The sequence below is a fragment of the Schistocerca gregaria genome, chromosome 10 (genome assembly GCF_023897955.1).
Source record: "Schistocerca gregaria isolate iqSchGreg1 chromosome 10, iqSchGreg1.2, whole genome shotgun sequence".
NCBI classification, from domain to species: Eukaryota; Metazoa; Arthropoda; class Insecta; order Orthoptera; family Acrididae; genus Schistocerca; species Schistocerca gregaria.
In genome coordinates this window covers 143,871,818-143,890,541 of record NC_064929.1, presented here as the reverse complement: position 1 = coordinate 143,890,541, position 18,724 = coordinate 143,871,818, and the positions used below count along the sequence as shown (strand labels likewise).

Here is an 18,724-nt window from a genome sequence, read left to right as displayed (position 1 = left end):
TTCCTGCACATGTACCCCAACATCAATGTGGGATATGATCACCATGCACACGAACACACACGGCACAACGGGTTGGCATTCTCTGGGTGAGGTGGTCGAGCAGCTGCTGGGGTATAGCCTCCCATTCTTGCACCAGTGCCTGTCGGAGCTCCTGAAGTGTCGTAGGGGTTTGAAGATGTGAAGCGATACGTCAACCGAGAACATCCCAAACGTGCTCGTTGGGGTTTAGGTCTGGAGAACAGGCAGGCCACTCCATTCACCTGATATCTTCTGTTTCAAGGTGCTCCTCCACGATGGCAACTAGGTAGGGCCGTACGTGCTCATCCATCAGGAGGAAAGTGGGACCCACTGCACCCCTGAAAAGGCGAACATACTGGTGCAAAATGACATCCCGATACATCTGAACTGTTACAGTTCCTCTGTCAAAGACGGGCTGGGGTGTACGTGCACCAGTCATAATCTCACCCCACACCATCAAACCACGACCTCCATACAGGTCCCTTTCAACGACATTATGGGGTTGGTACCTGGTTCCTCGTTCACGCCAGATGAAAACCAGGCGAGAATCACTGTTCAGACTATACCTGGACTCGTTCGTGAACATGACCTGAGACCACTTTTCCAATGACCATGTGCTGTGTTCTTGACACCAGGCTTTACAGGCTCTCCTGTGACCAGGAGACAGTGGAATGCACCTAGCAGGTTTCCAGGTGAATAAACCATGTCAATTCAGTCGTCTGTAGACTGTGCGTTTGGAGACAACCGTTCCAATGGCTACCGTAAGGTACCGTGCAAGGCTACCTGTAGTAATCCGTGGCCGTCTGCGGGCACTGATGGTGAGATTTCGGTCTTCTTGTGGTGTTGTACACTGGGGCCGTCCCGTACTGTAGCACCTGGACACGCTTCCTGTCTGCTGGAATCGTTGCCATAATCCTGGGGTCACACTCTGTGGCACACGGAGGGCCGTGCTACGACCTGCTGTGTTTGACCAGCGTCGAGTCGCCCTAGTATTCTACCCTTCATAATGTCATCAATGAGTGTTCTTTGAGCTATTTTCAACACTCAGTCACCGTTAGCACGTCTGAAAACGTGTGTACACTTACTCGCTGCACCGTACTCTGACGTGCACCAACACACCTCTGCGTATGTGGACTGCTGCCAGCGCCACCGTGCGACGACCGCAGGTCAAATGCACCGCGTGGTCATACCCTGTGATTTAAACCCGCAAACCGTCCACCAGAGCGTTGTTTCACCATGTATCACCCTAATCCTTAATTTATGAGCAAAAATGGTTTGGTATCGAATAAAGAACATTCTCGCTATATGTGTAAATAGCGTTTATCAGTATCGGAACGCTTTAGAAACCCAAACAGTGACTTTCACGATTTTTTGTCCGTAGTTAGATGGATAAATTCGACACGTCGTCGACATCGCGAAACCTCCACGGTCTCGTGTGCTGAGAGGCGACGCGGTGGAGACAAAAGGCTATGGCCCGATATCATTTCGCCTTGGAGAGACGGCCTCGCTGATAACGCGGTATTACCGCCAGCTGAAACGCAGCCCCACAGAGACACCAGGAGCCGCGCCGGTTGTCATGTCCGCCTTGGTCTGGCGCTTATACGTTTCCACCGTCGTGAAGTGCACTGAAGCAACCTCACCACTGGTACCACCTATGGCGCTCAAACGTCACAGCCCGTCTTTGGCTTGGATGGATACCGTTTCAGACAAGTAGGTGAGTTCGTTTTTCTGTTTCTTGTCAAATGTTCGAGCAGAGCGCAAACCAAACTATATGATTTCTATGTTGTTCTTGTTGTAGTCTTCAGTCCAGAGACTGGTTTCATGCAGCTCTCCATGCCACTCTATCCCGTGCAAGCTTCTTCATCTCCCAGTACCTGCTGCAACCTACATCAAATATTGGTTGAAATGGCTCTGAGCACTATGGGACTTAACAGCTGTGGTCATCAGTCCCCTAGAACTTAGAACTACTTAAACCTGACTAACCTAAGGACATCACACACATCCATGCCCGAGGCAGGATTCGAACCTGCGACCGTAGCAGTCGCGCAACCTACGTCCTTTGAATCTGTTTAGTGTATTCTCTTGGTCTACGATTTTTACCCTCTGCGCTGCCTTCCAATACTAAATTGGTGATCCCTTGATGCCTCAGAATATGTACTACCAACCGATACCTTCTTATAGTCAAGTTGTGCCACAAATTTCTCTTCCCCCCAATTCTATTCAATGCCTCCTCATTAGTTATGTGAACTACCCATCTAATCTTCAGTATTCTTCTGTAGCACGACATTTCGAAAGCTTCTATTCTCTTCTTGTCCAAACTATTTATCGTCCATGTTTCACTTCCATACATGTCTACACTCCATACAAATACTTTCAGAAACGAATTCCTGACACTTATACCTATAATCGATGTAAACAAATTTCTCTTCTTCAGAAACGCTTTCCTTGCCATTGCCTGTCTACATTTTATATCTTCTCTACTTCATCAGTTACTTGGCTCCCCAAATACCAAAACTCCTTTACTACTTTAAGCGTCTCATTTCTTAATCTAATTCCCGCAGCATCAGCCCATGTAATTCGACTACATTCCATTGTCTTGGTTTTGCTTTTAATGATATCCATCTTATATCCTCCTTTTAAGACACTGTCCATTCCGTTCAGCTGCTCTTCCAAGTCCTTTGCTGTCACTGACAGAATTACAATGTCATCGGCGAACCTCAAAGTTTTTATTTCTTCTCCATGGATTTTAATTCGTACTCCGTATTTTTTTCCTTTACAGCTTGCTCAATATACAGATTGAATAACAACAGGGATAGACTGTAACCCTGTCTCACTCCCTTCTCAACCACTGCTTCCCTTTCATGCTCTTCGATTCCTATAACTGCCTTCTCGTTTCTGTACAAATTGTAAATAGCCTTTGGCTCACTGTATTTTATTCCTACCACCTTCAGAATTTGAAAGAGTATTCCAGTCAACATTGTCAAAACCTTTCTCTATGACTACAAATATTGGAAACGTAGGTTTGCCTTTCCTTTATCTTCTAAGATAAGTCGTAGGGTCAGTATTGCCGCACATGTTTCAACATTTCTACGGAATCCAAACTGATCTTCCCCGAGGTCGGCTTCTACTAGTTTTTCCATTCGTCTGCAAAGATTTCGCGTTAGTATTTTGCAGCCGTGGCTTATTAAACTAATAATTCGGTAATTTTCACATCTGTCAACACCTGCTTTCTTTGGGATTGGAATTCTTATATTCTTCTAGAAGTCTGAGGGTATTTCACCTGTCTCATACATTTTGCTCACCAGATGGTAGAGTTTTGTCAGGACTGGCTCTCCCAAGGCTATCAGTAGTTCTAATGGAATGTTGTCTACTCCCGGGACCTTGTTTCGGCTTAGGTCTTTCAGCACTCTGTCAAACTCTTCACACAGTATCATATCTCCTATTTCATCTTCATCTACATTCTCTTCTGTTTCTACAATATTGTCGTCAAGAACATCGCCCCTGTACAGATATACTCCTTCCACCTTTCTGCTTTCCCTTCTTTGCTTAGAATTGGGTTTCCATCTGAGCTGTTGATATTCATACAAGTGGTTCTTTTTTCTCCAAAGTTCTGTCTAATTTTCCTGTAGCCAGTATCTATCTAGTGATATGCACCTATACATCCTTACATTTGTCCTCTAGCCATCCCTGCTTAGCAATTTTGCACTTCCTGTCGATCTCATTTTTGAGACGTTTGTATTCCTTTTTGCCTGCTCCATTTACTTCATTTTTGTTTTTTCTCCTTTCATCAATTAAATCCAATCTCTGTTCTGTTACCCAAGGATTTCTATTAACCCTCGTGTTTTACCTAGTTGATCCTCTGCTACCTTCACTATTTCATTTCTTAGAACTACCCATTCTTCTTCTACTGTATCTCTTTCCCCCATTCCTATCATTCCATAATGGTTTCCCTGAAGCTCTCTACAAGTTCTGGTTCTTTCAGTTTATCCAGGTCTCATCTCCTCAAATTCTCGCCTTTTTGCAGTTTCTCCAGTTTTAATCTACAGTTCATAAGCAATTCAGGTGAATACAGGGTTACGAAGGATTTCTGTGTATTGAAAGTAAAACAGTCACGGTTGCAACGTTATTCTTACTTTAAAAATAACGCGTTTCGCCATGATTAGGCATCATCGGATTATCTAAACTGAAAAAGGTGACTAATTAAGTAAGTACGATATTGCAGTGCCTGTGTTATTACGAATTACTGCGGCCACTACAGCTGTTATAAATATAGGTTAAAGTATTCGCAGTTGAAGGTTGTCCACATTCGCAAAATTGTGTACCTTCCATCAGGTTACTGACGTGTCTGTTCTCCTTCTGCAGTCTTGGCAGTCGCCATACTAGACACTGGTTATAGAGCATGAGTCATGTGGTAAAAATACATTACCGTCACAAGTACGAGGGTCACTCCAAAAGAAATGCACACTGTTTTTTTGTAATCCATCTGTTATTCTACATGTCTGAAAGTTTTACAGTGTGTAGATACATCCTTCAGGAACAATATTTTCCTTTCTTCACATAATTTCCATCCCTCTCAACTGCCTTACGCCATCTTGGATCCAGCGCCTGTATACCCCCACGGTAAAATTCTGGACCAACCAGTTGGAGCCATTGTTTGGCAGCGTGCACAAGGGAGTCATCATCTTCAAACCATGTTCCTCGAAGAGAGTCTTTCAGTTTCCCAAAGAGATGATAGTCACATGGAGCCAGGTCAGGACGGTAAGGCGGGTGTTTCCGTGTTGTCCATCCGAGTTTTGTGATCGCTTCTGTGGTTTTTTGACTGACATGTGGCCGTGCATTGTTGTGCAACAGCGAAACATCCTGCTTCTGCCAATGTGGTCAAACACGACTCAGTCGAGCTTGAAGTTTCTTCAGTGTCATCACATATGCGTCAGAATTTATGGTGGTTCCACTTGGCATGATGTCCACAAGCAAGAGTCCTTCGGAATCGAAAAACACCGTAGCCATAACTTTTCCGGTGGAAGATGTGGTTTTGAATTTTTTTTCTCGGGTGAATTTGCATGATGCCACTCCACTGATTGCCTCTTTGTCTCTGGTGAAAAATGGTGGAGTCATGCTTCATCACCTGTCACAATGCTTCCAAGAAATTCATCTCCACCATTCTCTTACTGTTCCAAAGGTTTGCTGCATACCGTGTTTCTTGTTCCTTTGTGAGCCACTGTCAACATCCTGGGAATCCACCTGGCACAAACCTTTTTTAACTCCAACACTTTCAGTATTCTGCAAACACTTCCTTCCCTATTCCAACGTAGCGCGACAATTCGTTCACTGTGATGCGTCTGTCAGCAGTCACCAATTGTCTGGAGTGTGTGCAATATGAGGCCTGCCTCTGCGAGGTCAATCCTCAATATTGCCGTGCCCGCTTTCATCACGTAACCTGCTTGCCCACCGACTGACTGTACTGCGATCGACAGCAGCATCTCCATATATCTTTTTCAACCTCTTGTGGATGTTTCCCACTGTCTCGTTTTCACAGCACAGGAATTCCATGACAGTGCGTCAAGTGTAGCAGCCACCTTGAAGACATGCTGTGACGGCGCCACTCACGGGAAAAGGTTGAACTAAGTTTGAAAACAAGCGGAAAGGATGTAACTACACACTGTAAAACTTTCACACATGCAGAATGAAAACTGTTTTTCTACAAAAATAGTGTGCATTTCTTTTGGAGTGGCCCTCATGAATTTGATGTTTAGAGAGAGCAGGCTAGATGCCAGATTGACCTATGACAGAAATGAAAACGAGAAATAAACTGAGGAGAACTGAGTTCTACCGAATTCAGTGGAAATATCCAATCTGCTAAATAAAATTTATTTCATCACTTTTGAATTATTGAGTTTCAAAAAAGTCATTTTTTTCCAAATCCAGACGTGCAGTTGTTGGTTACTACGGAATGTATTATCAAAAATGTATTGAGCAAAACACTATATATATATACGAAAAGTGTAAATCGATAACAAAAATTTTGTGAAACTTCCTGGCAGATTAAAACTGTGTGACGGCCGAGACTCGAACTCGGGACCTCTGCCTATCGCCGGGCAAGTGCTCTACTAACTGATCTACCGCTGCAGAGTGAAAATCTCATTCTGGATAAAATTTTGTATTCTTAATACAGGACAAGGTATTAGCATAAAATAGAATTACTACGATATTATAAAAAGGAACGGCCCAGTATGAAGGAAAACTAAATAGAAGACGACTTGATAGTTTGAAAATTGTATTCTTTATTTTCAACTTACATATTACATGATACTTTCCCATCTCCGCTGCGTCCCCACGGGCGAGTCGTCAGCCTCGGATATAGCTGCAGGTCACGCGAAATAAAGGTGGATCTTTCCTGGACGCCAGGCGCCGTGCAGGGTTTCCGCGTCGCATGAGTTGATGGACTGCATTGGCGTTACCGGTAGACTATATGTATGTATGTATCGTTTTATGTAAAGTATATGAACTATGTTCCAATATAGATCACATCACCTGCTCGACCTGAGAACTCCACATCCCGCCGCCACCCATTCTGTATTAGAAATCTTTATAAACATTTACTTTACAGTTCACAACTGAGTACGCGGCTAACGTAAATCCGCATGCCTGGAAAGTAAAAAAAGTAAATTATAGTTGCACTTATTTATTTATGTTGATTTCGGATGTATATATAGATTAGGAGGATATAAAATGTAGACTGGCAATGGCAAGGAAAGCGTTTCTGAAGAGAAATTTGTTAACATCGAGTATAGATTTAAGTGTCAGGAAGTCTTTTCTGAAAGTATTTGTATGGAGTGTGCAAGAAGAGAATAGAAGCTTTCAAAATGTGGTGCTACAGAAGAACGCTGAAGATTAGATGGGTAGATCACATAACTAACGAGGAAGTATTGAATAGGATTGGGGAGTAGAGAAGTTTGTGGCACAACATGAGTAGAAGAAGGGATCGGTTGGTAGGACATGTTCTGAGGCATCAAGGGATCACCAATTTAGCGTTGGAGGGCAGCGTGGAGGGTAAAAATCGTAGAGGGAGACCAAGGGATGAATACACTAAGCAGATTCAGAAGGATGTAGGTTGCAGTAGGTACTGGGAGATGAAGCAGCTTGCACAGGATAGAGTAGCATGGAGAGCTGCATCAAACCAGTCTCAGGACTGAAGACCACAACAACATATAGATTAGGCACACTTACATACACGATTACCGATATACGTACAATTTAGGCACATATACAGACATATTCATAGAAAGTTAATGTTTCAATTAAATTTATGCATTGCACATATACACACATCAAAAAAGTTAAGCATAACCTCGGTTGCGAGAGATCCAGAACCTGTACAGAAACCTGGAATAGAGATCAACATAAACATCATTTCTAACCATTTTATTGCTCATGAAAACCACACATTGCATGTTGTAACACCATTCAGCACGACCTTCAGAGGTGGTGGTCCAGATTCCTGTACATACCAGTACCTCTAATACACAGTAGCATGTCCTCTTGCGTTGATGCCTGCCTGTATTCGTCGAGGCATAATATCCATAAGTTCATCAAGGTACTGTTGGTCCAGATTTTTCCACTCCTCAACGGCGATTCGGCGTAGATTCCTCAGAGTGGTTGGTGGGTCATGACGTCCATAAACAGCCCTTCTCAATCCGTCCCAGGCATGTTCGGTAGGGTTCATGTCTGGATAACATGCTGGCCACTCTAGTCGAGCCATGTCGTTATCCTGAAGGAAGTCATTCACAAGATGTGCACGATGGGGCTGCGAATTGTCGTCCATGAAGACGAATGCCTCGCCAATATACTCTACCGATATGTTTGCACTGTCGGTCAGAGGATGGCATTCATTTATTGTACAGGAACCTCCACCTTGCTGCACTCGCTGGATAGTGTGTCTAAGGCGTTCAGCCTGACCGAGTTGCCTCCAAACATATCTCCGACGATTGTCTGGTTGAAGGTACACGCGACACTCATCGGTGATGACAATCCGCATGTTGTTGGGACCATCTGTACCGCGCTGCCGGCCTTTGTGGCCGAGCGGTTCTAGGCGCTCCAGTCCGGAACCGCGCTTCTGCTACGATCGCAGGTTCGAATCCTGCTTCGGGCATGGATGTGTGTGATGTCCTTAGGTTAGTTAGGTTTAAGTAGTTCCAAGTCTAGGGGACTGATGACCTCAGATGTTAGGTCCCATAGTGCTCAGAGCCATTTGAACCATCTGTACCGCACTGCATGGTGTCGTGGTTGCAAAGAAGGGCCTCGCCATGGACGTCAGGAGTGAAGTTGCGCATCATGCAGCCTATTGTGCACAGTTTGAGCCGTAACACGACGTCCTGTGCCTGCAGGAAAAGCGTTATTCAACATAGTGGCGTTGATGTCAGGGTTCCTCCTAGCCATAATCCGTAGGTAGTGACGGTCATCCACTGCAGTAGTAGCCCTTGGGCTGCCTGAGTAAGGCATGACACGGACTGTTCCTGTCTCTCTGTATCTCCTCCATTTCCGAACAACATCGCTTTGATTCACTCCGAGACGCCTGGACACTACGCTTGTTGAGAGCCCTTCCTGGCACAAAGTAGCAATGTGGACGCGATCGAACCGCTGTATTGACCATCTAGGCATGGGTGAACTACAGACGACACGAGCCGTGTACCTCCTTCCTGGTGGAATGACTGGAACTGATAGGCTGTTCGACTCCCTCCGTCTAATAGGCGCTGCTCACGCATGGTTGTTTACCTCTTCGGGCAGGTGTAGTGACTGTGTCTGTGAACGATATCCACAGTCAACGTCTATCTTCAGGAGTTCTTGGAACCGGGGTGATGCAAAACTTTTTTGTGTATATCTAATGAAAGAAAACTAACAATACTTCGACTTTTCTGAATAAATCGAAATGACTACAATCAAAAAGGTTTAAAATTACCAAATATGCAGCAACCAGTCGCAAAATCATGTTTTATTTATTCACTTTTGCAAATCGATTTCAACTGATTAACAGCTATCATCGGTGCTTTCAACCAATATGTGACCTGAGTAGTAATACTGTTAAACAAAGTTGACCTCTCCTTAAGACAGTATTACTACTCAGGGCACATATTGGTTGAAAGCCCCGATGACGGCTGTTAATCAGTTGAAATCGATTTGCAAAAGTGAATAAATAAAACATGATTTTGCGACTGGTTGCTGCATATTTGGTAATTTCATGGTTTACGATCGCTTCACGACTTGGGAACCACATGGAGCCCACCATTTAAAAAAAATGCTTCTCGTCCGCCAATTTTAAACATTTTTGCCTCACACGTTTATTGTGAATACATTCCGTGATAACGAAGCAACTGTGCATATGGGTTTGAAAAAATAATCGTTTCTTTCGAAACTAAAAAATTCGAAATGATCGAAAAACATTGCTTAAGAAACTGGATTTACCCATTGAATTCAGGATGCCAAAGTATGTTTGGAATCAAATTGTCAGCTCCCTCTGATTTTTGAATGACAGGGTTGAAATTTCACCTATGTGTCTCCTTAAGTTACAAAAAGGATGTTATGGGGCTGATAAACCTATACTTAAAAAAGAAGGAAAAAATAAGATTAAAATAAAAATGTAATAAAAATTAAAATTATTCAAGACGTAACACGGGCCATCGAAGTCACATGTAATACAGTGACGTTACTGCACGTACTAGGAAAACAGTAGTGTATTGTAAATAGGCTCTTTAGGTTTTTATGTTGGTAACGCCACGTAGTGCTCTACATGAAAATCACTGACCGTGCTGTGTGCAGTCTGTGGCTGGTTAGCATTGTTGGAATATTCACTATTGTAGTGTTGGGCAGTTCGATGTGAACAGCGCATAGCGTTGCACAGTTGTCGGGGAGCCGCCAGCAGTGGTGGATGTGGGGAGAGAGATGGCAGAATTTTAAGAGCGGACGATCTGGACGTGTGTCCGCCAGAAAGAGTAAATTTGCAATACTGGATATTATGAACTGATGCATATACTATGACTTTTGAACATTATTAAGGTAAATACATTGTTTGTTCTCTATCAAAATCTTTCATTTGCTAACTATGCCTATCAGTAGTTAGTGCCTTCAGTAGTTAGAATCTTTTATTTAGCTGGCAGTAGTGGCGCTCGCTGTATTACAGCAGTTCGAATAACGAAGATTTTTTGAGGTAAGTGATTCATGAGAGGTATAGATTATTATTAGTCACGGCCATCTTTTTGTAGGGATTATTGAAAAGTCATATTGCGTTGCGCTAAAAGTATTGTGTGTCAGTTTAGTGTTGATCAGAATAAGTAAAGAAAGTAATGTCTGAGTACGTTCAGTTTTTCTCAGCTGTTTGAAAATCAAATAACGTAGAGGTTTATCAGCACAGTAATTCATAAATTTTTCGAAGGGGATGTTTCAGTATAAACGACAGTACTATTAACAGTTAACTAGCAAGTACGACATCGGTAAAGCGTACAAAGGCAGCGTCTATGGACAATTAAATAAACAAACTGGAGACGGACAGAAAGAGGGGGAAGGGGGGTTTGGAGAGAGGGAAAGGGGAGGAAGATAAGGTTTGAGAGGGGGTGGAGGTGGTGGACAAATACAGAGGAGGAGGGGGTGAAGAAACAGAGTGTTGAGGAGAAGATTGACAGATTGAGGTGGGAGGATGAGATGGACAGAGAGACGCGAGGTGGAGGAGCTGTGACCATACATGTATCAAATGTGTACGCAAGCAAAGCCTTGGGGAAAAGGCTAGTAAAAAATAAAGGAAGTCTTCTGTACAAATCTTTTTTCTTGCTTGTTCACTCTTCCTTTGCATATATCGGCAAGTAAATAGATAATCATACGACGGTCTCCTCGCCTGTTTCTCTGTTACAGACAGGGGCTTTTGGTGCAGTGAACGCCCAGTATGGCGTTCCCTAGAAGCGGGGAATCCGAAAGTACTTTGGATCTGGATTTTTCGAGAAAATCTGCTGCTTGCTACGTGACGTCAGACACCAGCGACAGCCAATGTGAAGTACAAGTGCGCCGGCTGTGCTGTCGGCATATCGACTTCTCCTGTCCTCATTTTAAGAGATGCCAAATTCAAACTCCGCTAACAGAGCTGGCAGCTGAAGAATATGATGTTATTCCAGCAGGCAGAGAGGATGACAAACGGTGGTACATTTAAAAACTGATCAGCTTACCACCAACATGCAACCATTAGCGTATCTTTGGAGAGATTCAAGTACGTGTAGAATATATTCTCATCTGTTTGTGTGTGACTAAGCGTGTGTAATCAGTGATCATTGGTGCTGGAACTATTCTACTCATCTCAGTGAAGCGTCGACGTGTGAGTGATAGGAATCATATAGCTATCTCCGCAGTGCATTTTACCTCAAAGGAATCTCATTATCACCCGTTCTTCACGAGTACCTGTCCAGAATCCTACTCGGAAAACACTCTTTAACATTACAGGTTCTGGAGCATTTTAGGTCTCGTTATTCCAGTTATCCCTGAATGGAAAATACTCAGGACGGCTACCTAAGACGTTAGTGTAAAGTGTCACGAAGCTTCCTGAATGTGCGTGTGTAGTGCAATAAAGTGAGTGACAGAAGTGGCTACCGGAAACGCGGATGCTGTTGTCCAGGATCCGGCCGAAATCTGTCCAACATGAGCAGAGACTTCCAGTCGGTGAGCGAGGTGGCCTGGAGCGTCCGGAGGGACTCGCTGCTGGAAAGCCCTACTGACACCGACTGTGCCCACAGCCAACTACCCTCTGTCAAGGACTACTACACAGGTAAGCAACCCCACGTAGCTTAGAAATTCAAAGACGCAAAGCTCGGAATGAGTAATGGTCAGTCTACGGGTGAGCCTAAAGACTTTATACAACTATCAATTTTATTTTACAAAAGCTACAGAAATGTGGTTCATGGTGTGGGTTCCTGTAGTCATGTCCTAGTTCATGAACCTCGGGCAACGTATGAGTGGCCAAGTAAGCGGTCCCGACAGTCGGGATACCAGTTACTTTAGAATAAGGCTGGGCATCTCGGACATATTCTGAGTCGTGGTCACCTTTGTGCTCAGGCGGCAAAGACTACCAAATCCACCGGTTAGTCCCTCAACCGTTAGGGGTAAAACTCAATGGGACTCGGGGCAAGTAAGGCTAGCAACCTGCTTCCCCGATACTTTAAATATGATGCTGGCAACAATCAGAGCAAAATGCCTCGGAGCTTTTGAGGTGACGGAGTCCCACCTCTAACTGACAAACCAGGGACTCCTAAGATACGACTTAGCAAACGAATGGTAATGAGATGGGGAGCTATTAATATCAATGGGAGCTACTCTGGGAAGATGGTAGAGCTGGCAGAGGCTGCAAGTAAGATGGGGCTGGACGTTTTAGCTGTTAGTGACATTCGGGTAAGGGGTGAAAAAGAAGAAGTGGGAGAATACAAGGTCTACCTGTCACGAGTCAAAGCAGGAATAGCACAATGGGGTGTAGGGCTTTACATCAGGAAAGAAATGGAACCCAGCGAAGTTACAGTAAGGTATGTAAACGAACGACTGATGTGGATAGATTTGACAGTGTCTAGCAAGAAAATTAGGATTGTGTCAGTATATTCTCATTGTGAAGGGACAGATCAAGAAAATATGGATACTTTTTATGAGGCACTCAGTGATGTAGTTGTTAGAGTAAAGGACAAGGGCAGTGTTCTGCTCATGGGTGATTTTAATGCCAGAAGGGTATGAAAAGGTTATGGGTAAATTTGGAGAGGATATGGAGGCCAACAGGAACGGGAAACAACTCTTGGATTTCTGTGCCAGTATGGGATTAGTAATCACAAACTCCTTTTTTAAACATAAGAACATTCACCGGAATACTTGGGAAGGCAGGGGATCCAGATCTGTCATTGACTATATAATAAGAGATCAGGAATTCAGAAAGGCTGTGAGGGACACACATGTATTCAGGGGATTCTTTGATGACACTGATCATTATTTAATCTGCAGTGAAATTGGGAATGTGAGGCCGAAAGTGCAGGAGGTCAGGTCCATATGCAGGAGGATAAGAGTGGAGAAACTTCAGGATAAGGAAATCAGGCACAAGTATATAACAGCGATCTCAGAAAGGTACCAGTTAGTTGAATGTAGTCAATTACAGTAATTGGAAAAGGAATGGACAAGGTACAGGGACACAGTACTAGAAGTGGCTAAAGAATGTCTTGGAACAGTAGTGTGTAAAAGTAGGATGAAGCAAACAGCTTGGTGGAATGACACAGTCAAGGAAGCCTGTAAAAGGAAAAAGAAGGCGTATCAAAAATGGCTACATACTAGAGCTCAGGTAGACAGAGAAAGTTATGTTGAAGAAAGAAACAAAGCCAAACAGATAATTGCAGCATCCAAGAAGAAATCTTGGGAAGACTTTGGAAACAGGTCGGAGACTATGGGTCAAGCTGCTGGAAAACAATTCTGGAGTGTAATTAGCAGTCTTCGAAAGGGAGGTAAGAAGGAAATGACAAGTATTTTGGACAGGTCAGGAAAACTGCTGGTGAATCCTGTGGATGCCTTGGGCAGATGGAGGGAATATTTTGATGAGTTGCTCAATGTAGGTGAAAATACGATTAGTAAAGTTTCAGATTTCGAGGTAGAATGGGATAGGAATGATGATGGAAATAGGATCACATTGGAGGAAGTGGAGAAAATGGTCAATAGATTGCAGTGCAATAAAGCAGCTGGGGTGGATGAAATTAGGTCGAAACTCATCAAATACAGTGGAACGTCAGGCCTTAAATGGCTACACAGGATAATTGAAATGGCCTGGGAGTCGGGACAGGTTCCATCAGTCTGGACAAAAGCAGTAATCACACCAACCTTTAAACATGGAAACAGAAAAGATTGTAACAACTACAGAGGTATCTCTTTAATTAGCATTGTGGATAAAATCTTCTGAGGTATTGTTGAAAGGAAAGTGCGAGTATTACTTGAGGACCAATTGGATGAAAATCAGTGTGGATTTAGGCCTCTTAGAGGTTGTCAGGACCAGATCTTTAGCTTACGGCAAATAATGGAGAAGCGTTATGAGTGAAACAGGGAACTGTATCTATGCTTTATAGATCTAGAAAAGGCATATGACCGGGTTCCTAGGAGGAAGTTATTGTCTGTTCTACGAGATTATGGAATAGGAGGCAAACTTTTGCAAGCAATTAAAGGTCTTTACATAGATAGTCAGGCAGCAGTTAGAGTTGACAGTAAATTGAGTTCATGGGTCAGAGTAGTTTCAGGGGTAAGACAAGGCTGCAACCTGTCTCCACTGTTGTTCATATTATTTATGGACCATATGTTGAAAACAATAGACTAGCTGGATGAGATCAAGATATGTGAACACAAAATAAGCAGTTTTGCAGATGTAGATGACTTAGTTGTGATGGCAGATTCGATTGAAAGTTTGCAAAGTAATATTTGAGAGCTAGATCAGAGATGTAAGGACTATGAGACTATGATATGAAGATTAGCATCTCCAAAACGAAAGTAATGTCAGTGGGAAAGAAATATAAACGGATTGAGTGCCAAATAGGAGGAACAAAGTTAGAACAGGTGGACAGTTTCAAGTACTTAGGACGCATATTCTCACAGGATGGCAACATAGTGAAAGAACTGGAAGCAAGGTGTAGCAAAGCCAATGCAGTGAGCGCTCAGCTACGATCTACTCTCTTCTGCAAGAAGGAAGTCAGTAACAAGACTAAGTTATCTGTGCACCGTTCAATCTTTAGACCAACATTGTTGTATGGGAGCGAAAGCTGAGTGGATTCAGGTTACCTTATCAACAAGGTTGAGGTTACGGATATGAAAGTAGCTAGGATGATTGCAGGTGCTAGTAGATGGGAACAATGGCAGGAGGGTGTCCACAATGAGGAAATCAAAGAAAAACTGGGAATGAACTCTATAGATGTAGCAGTTAGGGCGAACAGGCTTAGATGGTGGGGTCATGTCACACACATGGGAGAAGCAAGGTACCCAAGAGACTCATGGGTTCAGCAGTAGAGGTTAGCAGGAGTCGGGGCAGACCAAGGAGAAGGTAACTGGATTCGGCTAAGAATGATTTTGAAGTAATAGGTTTAACATCAGAAGAGGCACCAATGTTAGCTCTGAGTAGGTGATCATGGAGGAATTTTATAAAGGGGCTATGCTCCAGACTGAACGCTGAAAGGCATACTCAGTCTTAAATGACGATGATGATGATGATGATGACGATGATCTACAGAAATTAGACTAGTGGCGATTAAAATTTCTACACCAACAAGAAATACAGATGATAAACGGGTATTCACTGAACAATTTTATTGTACTAGAACTGATATGTGATAACATTTTCACGAAATTTGGGTGCATAGATCCTGAGAAATCAGTACCCAGAACAACCACCTCTCACCGTAATAACGGCCTTGATACGCCTGGGCATTGGGTCAAACAGAGCTTGGATGACGTGTACAGGTACAGCTGCCCATGCAGCTTCGACACGATACCACAGCTCGTCAAGAGTAGTGACTGGTGTATTGTGACGAGCCAGTTGCTCGGCCACCATTGACCAGACGTTTTCAGTTGGTCATAGATCTGGCGAATGTGTTGGCCAGGGCAGCAGTCGAGCATTTTCTGTAACCAGAAAGGCCCGTACAGGACCTGCAACATGCGGTCGTGCATTATCTTGCTCAAATGAAGGATTTCGCAGGGATCGAATGAAGGGTAGAGCCACGGGTCGTAACACATCTGAAAAGTAACGTCCACTGTTCAAAGTGCCGTCAATGCTAACAAGAGGTGACCGAGACGTGAACCAATGGCACCCCATGGCATCACGACGGGTGATACACCAATATGGCGAAGACGAATACGTGTGCATTCACCGCGATGTCGACAAACACGGATGCGACCATCGTGATGCTGTAAACAGAACCTGGATTCATCCGAAAGAATGACGTTTTGCCATTCGTGCACCCAGGTTCGTCGTTGAGTACACCATTGCAGGCGCTCCTGTCTGTGATGCAGCATCAGCATCAAATCTCATTATGATCTTAAACTTTTAAAACTAATATGAATAATTAAACAAACTCAGCAGTCAGAAAAGTTTGCACCTGGCTTTGACGGCAGAAAGCTCATTGATCATATCTTCATAGTTCAGACGGTTATCAGTTAGGAGGTCGGCTTCAGTGTAAAGAATGGACAAGGCGCTCAGTCTCTCCTCATAGAATGCAGAATGTAGGTACGATTTCTGTTTTTTAAGAGCCAGTAAACGAGCGTTCTGCTGAACAATTTGCAAGTGCCATACATAGAAATATTCTAAAAGCAATGTCAACATTCGGAAACACGAACTGTAACTTCTTTTTTCGTAAAAATTGACTCATTTCGGTTGGAATATCACTAATATCAGGGGATTTCAAAAGTTTCACGAAATACACACATTCACTAGGGAAGGAAGGCTCTGAATCTGTGTCGTATGACACTTGGAGTTTTGCTGCATGTTCAGCAATACCGTGAGGTGAACTGCTCTTAAGGTTACTGAAAACTGTGAAGGAGTCCAACGGTGGTCCATAGCTTTCCTTCCCCCTCACTAACTCGGCGTACAAGTTGCCGAGTACCGGGAGAAATGTTTCGATTCTAAATTTTTCCCATCCCGAGAGAAACTTCTTCAGAGTCCTCTTCTTCGTCATCACGAAGTTTGCGTATACGTGATCTTTTATAGGTGCATTCATAGTCTATATCTGTGACAATCTCTATGGAATTATTTTCATAATAGTTGAACATGCCACGAATAGATGCAATAAATTCTACAAGTGATTCATTTAATTCACGCTCTATTTTAGTATCAATATTTACACATTGCAATTTCAGATTTACGCTATCAAACCTCTGGAGTATGTCCTTCCAAACTGTCATCATTAAAGCTGTTTCTAGTCTGCAGAGGTTATTCAATAAAGCTGAAGTCTCATTACGCACAACTGGTTTTTCAACTGTATTATTGGTTAATCCCCTCCCCCAAGAACCATGGACCATGCCGTTGGTGGGGAGGCTTGCGTGCCTCAGTGATACAGGTAGCCGTACCGTAGGTGCAACCACGACGGATGGGTATCTGTTTAGAGGCCAGACAAACGAGTGGTTCCTGAAGAGGGGCAGCGGCCTTTTCAGTAGTTGCAAAGGGCCACAGTCTGGATGACTGACTGATCTGGCCTTGTAAGGTTAACCAAAACGGCCTTGCTGTGCTGGTACTGCGAAAGGCTGAAAGCAAGGGGAAACTACAGCCGTAATTTTTCCCGAGGGCTTGCAGCTTTACTGTATGGTTAAATGATGATGGCGTCCTCTTAGGTAAAATATTCCGGAGGTTAAATAGTCCCCCATTCGGATCTCCGGGTGGGAACTACTCAGGAGGACGTCGTTATCAGGAGAAAAAAAACTGGCGTTCTACGGATCGGAGCGTGGAATGTCAGATCCCTTAATCGAGCATGTGGGTTAGAAAATTTAAAAAGGGAAATGGATAGGTTAAAGTTAAATATAGTAGGAATTAGCGAAGTTCGATGGCAGGAGGAAAAAGACTTTTGGTCGGTCAGGCGAATACAGGGTTATAAATACAAAATCAAATAGGGGTAATGCAGGAGTAGGTTTAATAATGAATAAAAAAAATAGGAGTGCCAGTAAGCTACTACAAACAGCATAGTAAAAGCATTATTGTGGCCAAGATAGATACGAAGTCCACACCTACCACAGTAGTACAAGTTTATATGCCAACTAGCTCTGCAGATGACGAAGAAATTGAAGAAATGTATGATGAAATAAAAGAAATTATTCATATAGTGAAGGGAGATGAAAATTTAATAGTCATGAGTGACTGGAATTCGAGTGTAGCAAAAGGGAGAGAAGGAAACGTAGTAGGTGAATATGGATTGGTGCTAAGAAATGAAAGAGGAAGCCGCCTGGTAGAATTTTGCACAGAGCACAACTTAATCACAGCTAACACTTGGTTCAAGAATCACGAAAGATGGTTGTATACATGTAAGTACCCTGGAGATACTAAAAGTTATCAGATAGATTATATAATGGTAAGAAAGACATTTAGGAATCAGGTTTTAAATTACAAGATATTTCCAGGGGCAGATGTGGACTCTGACCACAATCTGTTGGTTATGAACTGTAGATTAAAACTGAAGAAACTGCAAAAAGGTGGGAATTTAAGGAGATGGGACATGAATAAACTGACTAAACCAGAGGTTGTACAGTGTTTCAGGGAGAGCATAAGGGACCAATTGACAGGAATTGGGGAAAGAAATACAGTAGAAGAAGAATGGGTAGCTTTGAAGGATGAAGTAGTGAAGGCAGCAGAGGATCAAGTAAGTAAAAAGTCAAGGGCTAGTAAAAATCCTTGGCTAACAGAAGAAATATTGAATTTAACTGATGAAAAGAGAAAATATAAAAATGCAGTAAATGAAGCAGACAAAAAGTAATACAAATGTCTCAAAAATGAGATCGACAGGAAGTGCAAAATGGCTAAGCAGGGATGGCTAGATTACAAATGTAAGGATGTAGATGCTTATCTCACTGCGGGTAAGATAGATACTGCCTACAGGAAAATTAAAGAGACCTTTGGAGAAAAGAGAATCACTTGTACGAATATTAAGAGCTCAGATGAAAACCCAGTTCTAAGCAAAGAAGGGAAAGCAGA

General features: G+C 43.2%; 1 protein-coding gene across 2 annotated transcripts in view; it reads left to right on the top strand.

Annotated features, from left to right (window-relative positions):
* Window positions 1–1,510: 1,510 nt before the first annotated feature.
* Window positions 1,511–18,724, top strand: part of LOC126293603 (organic solute transporter alpha-like protein) — an 87,568-nt gene continuing 70,354 nt past the window's right edge. Inside the window, exons 1-2 of one of the 2 annotated variants that reach the window (XM_049986887.1) lie at window positions 1,511–1,732; window positions 10,918–11,818. In XM_049986887.1, coding sequence (XP_049842844.1) covers window positions 11,692–11,818 — 127 coding nt within the window. In that variant the 5' untranslated portion in view covers window positions 1,511–1,732; window positions 10,918–11,691. The remainder of the gene's footprint in view (window positions 1,733–10,917; window positions 11,819–18,724) is intronic. The other variant, XM_049986888.1, reaches the window with a different exon arrangement.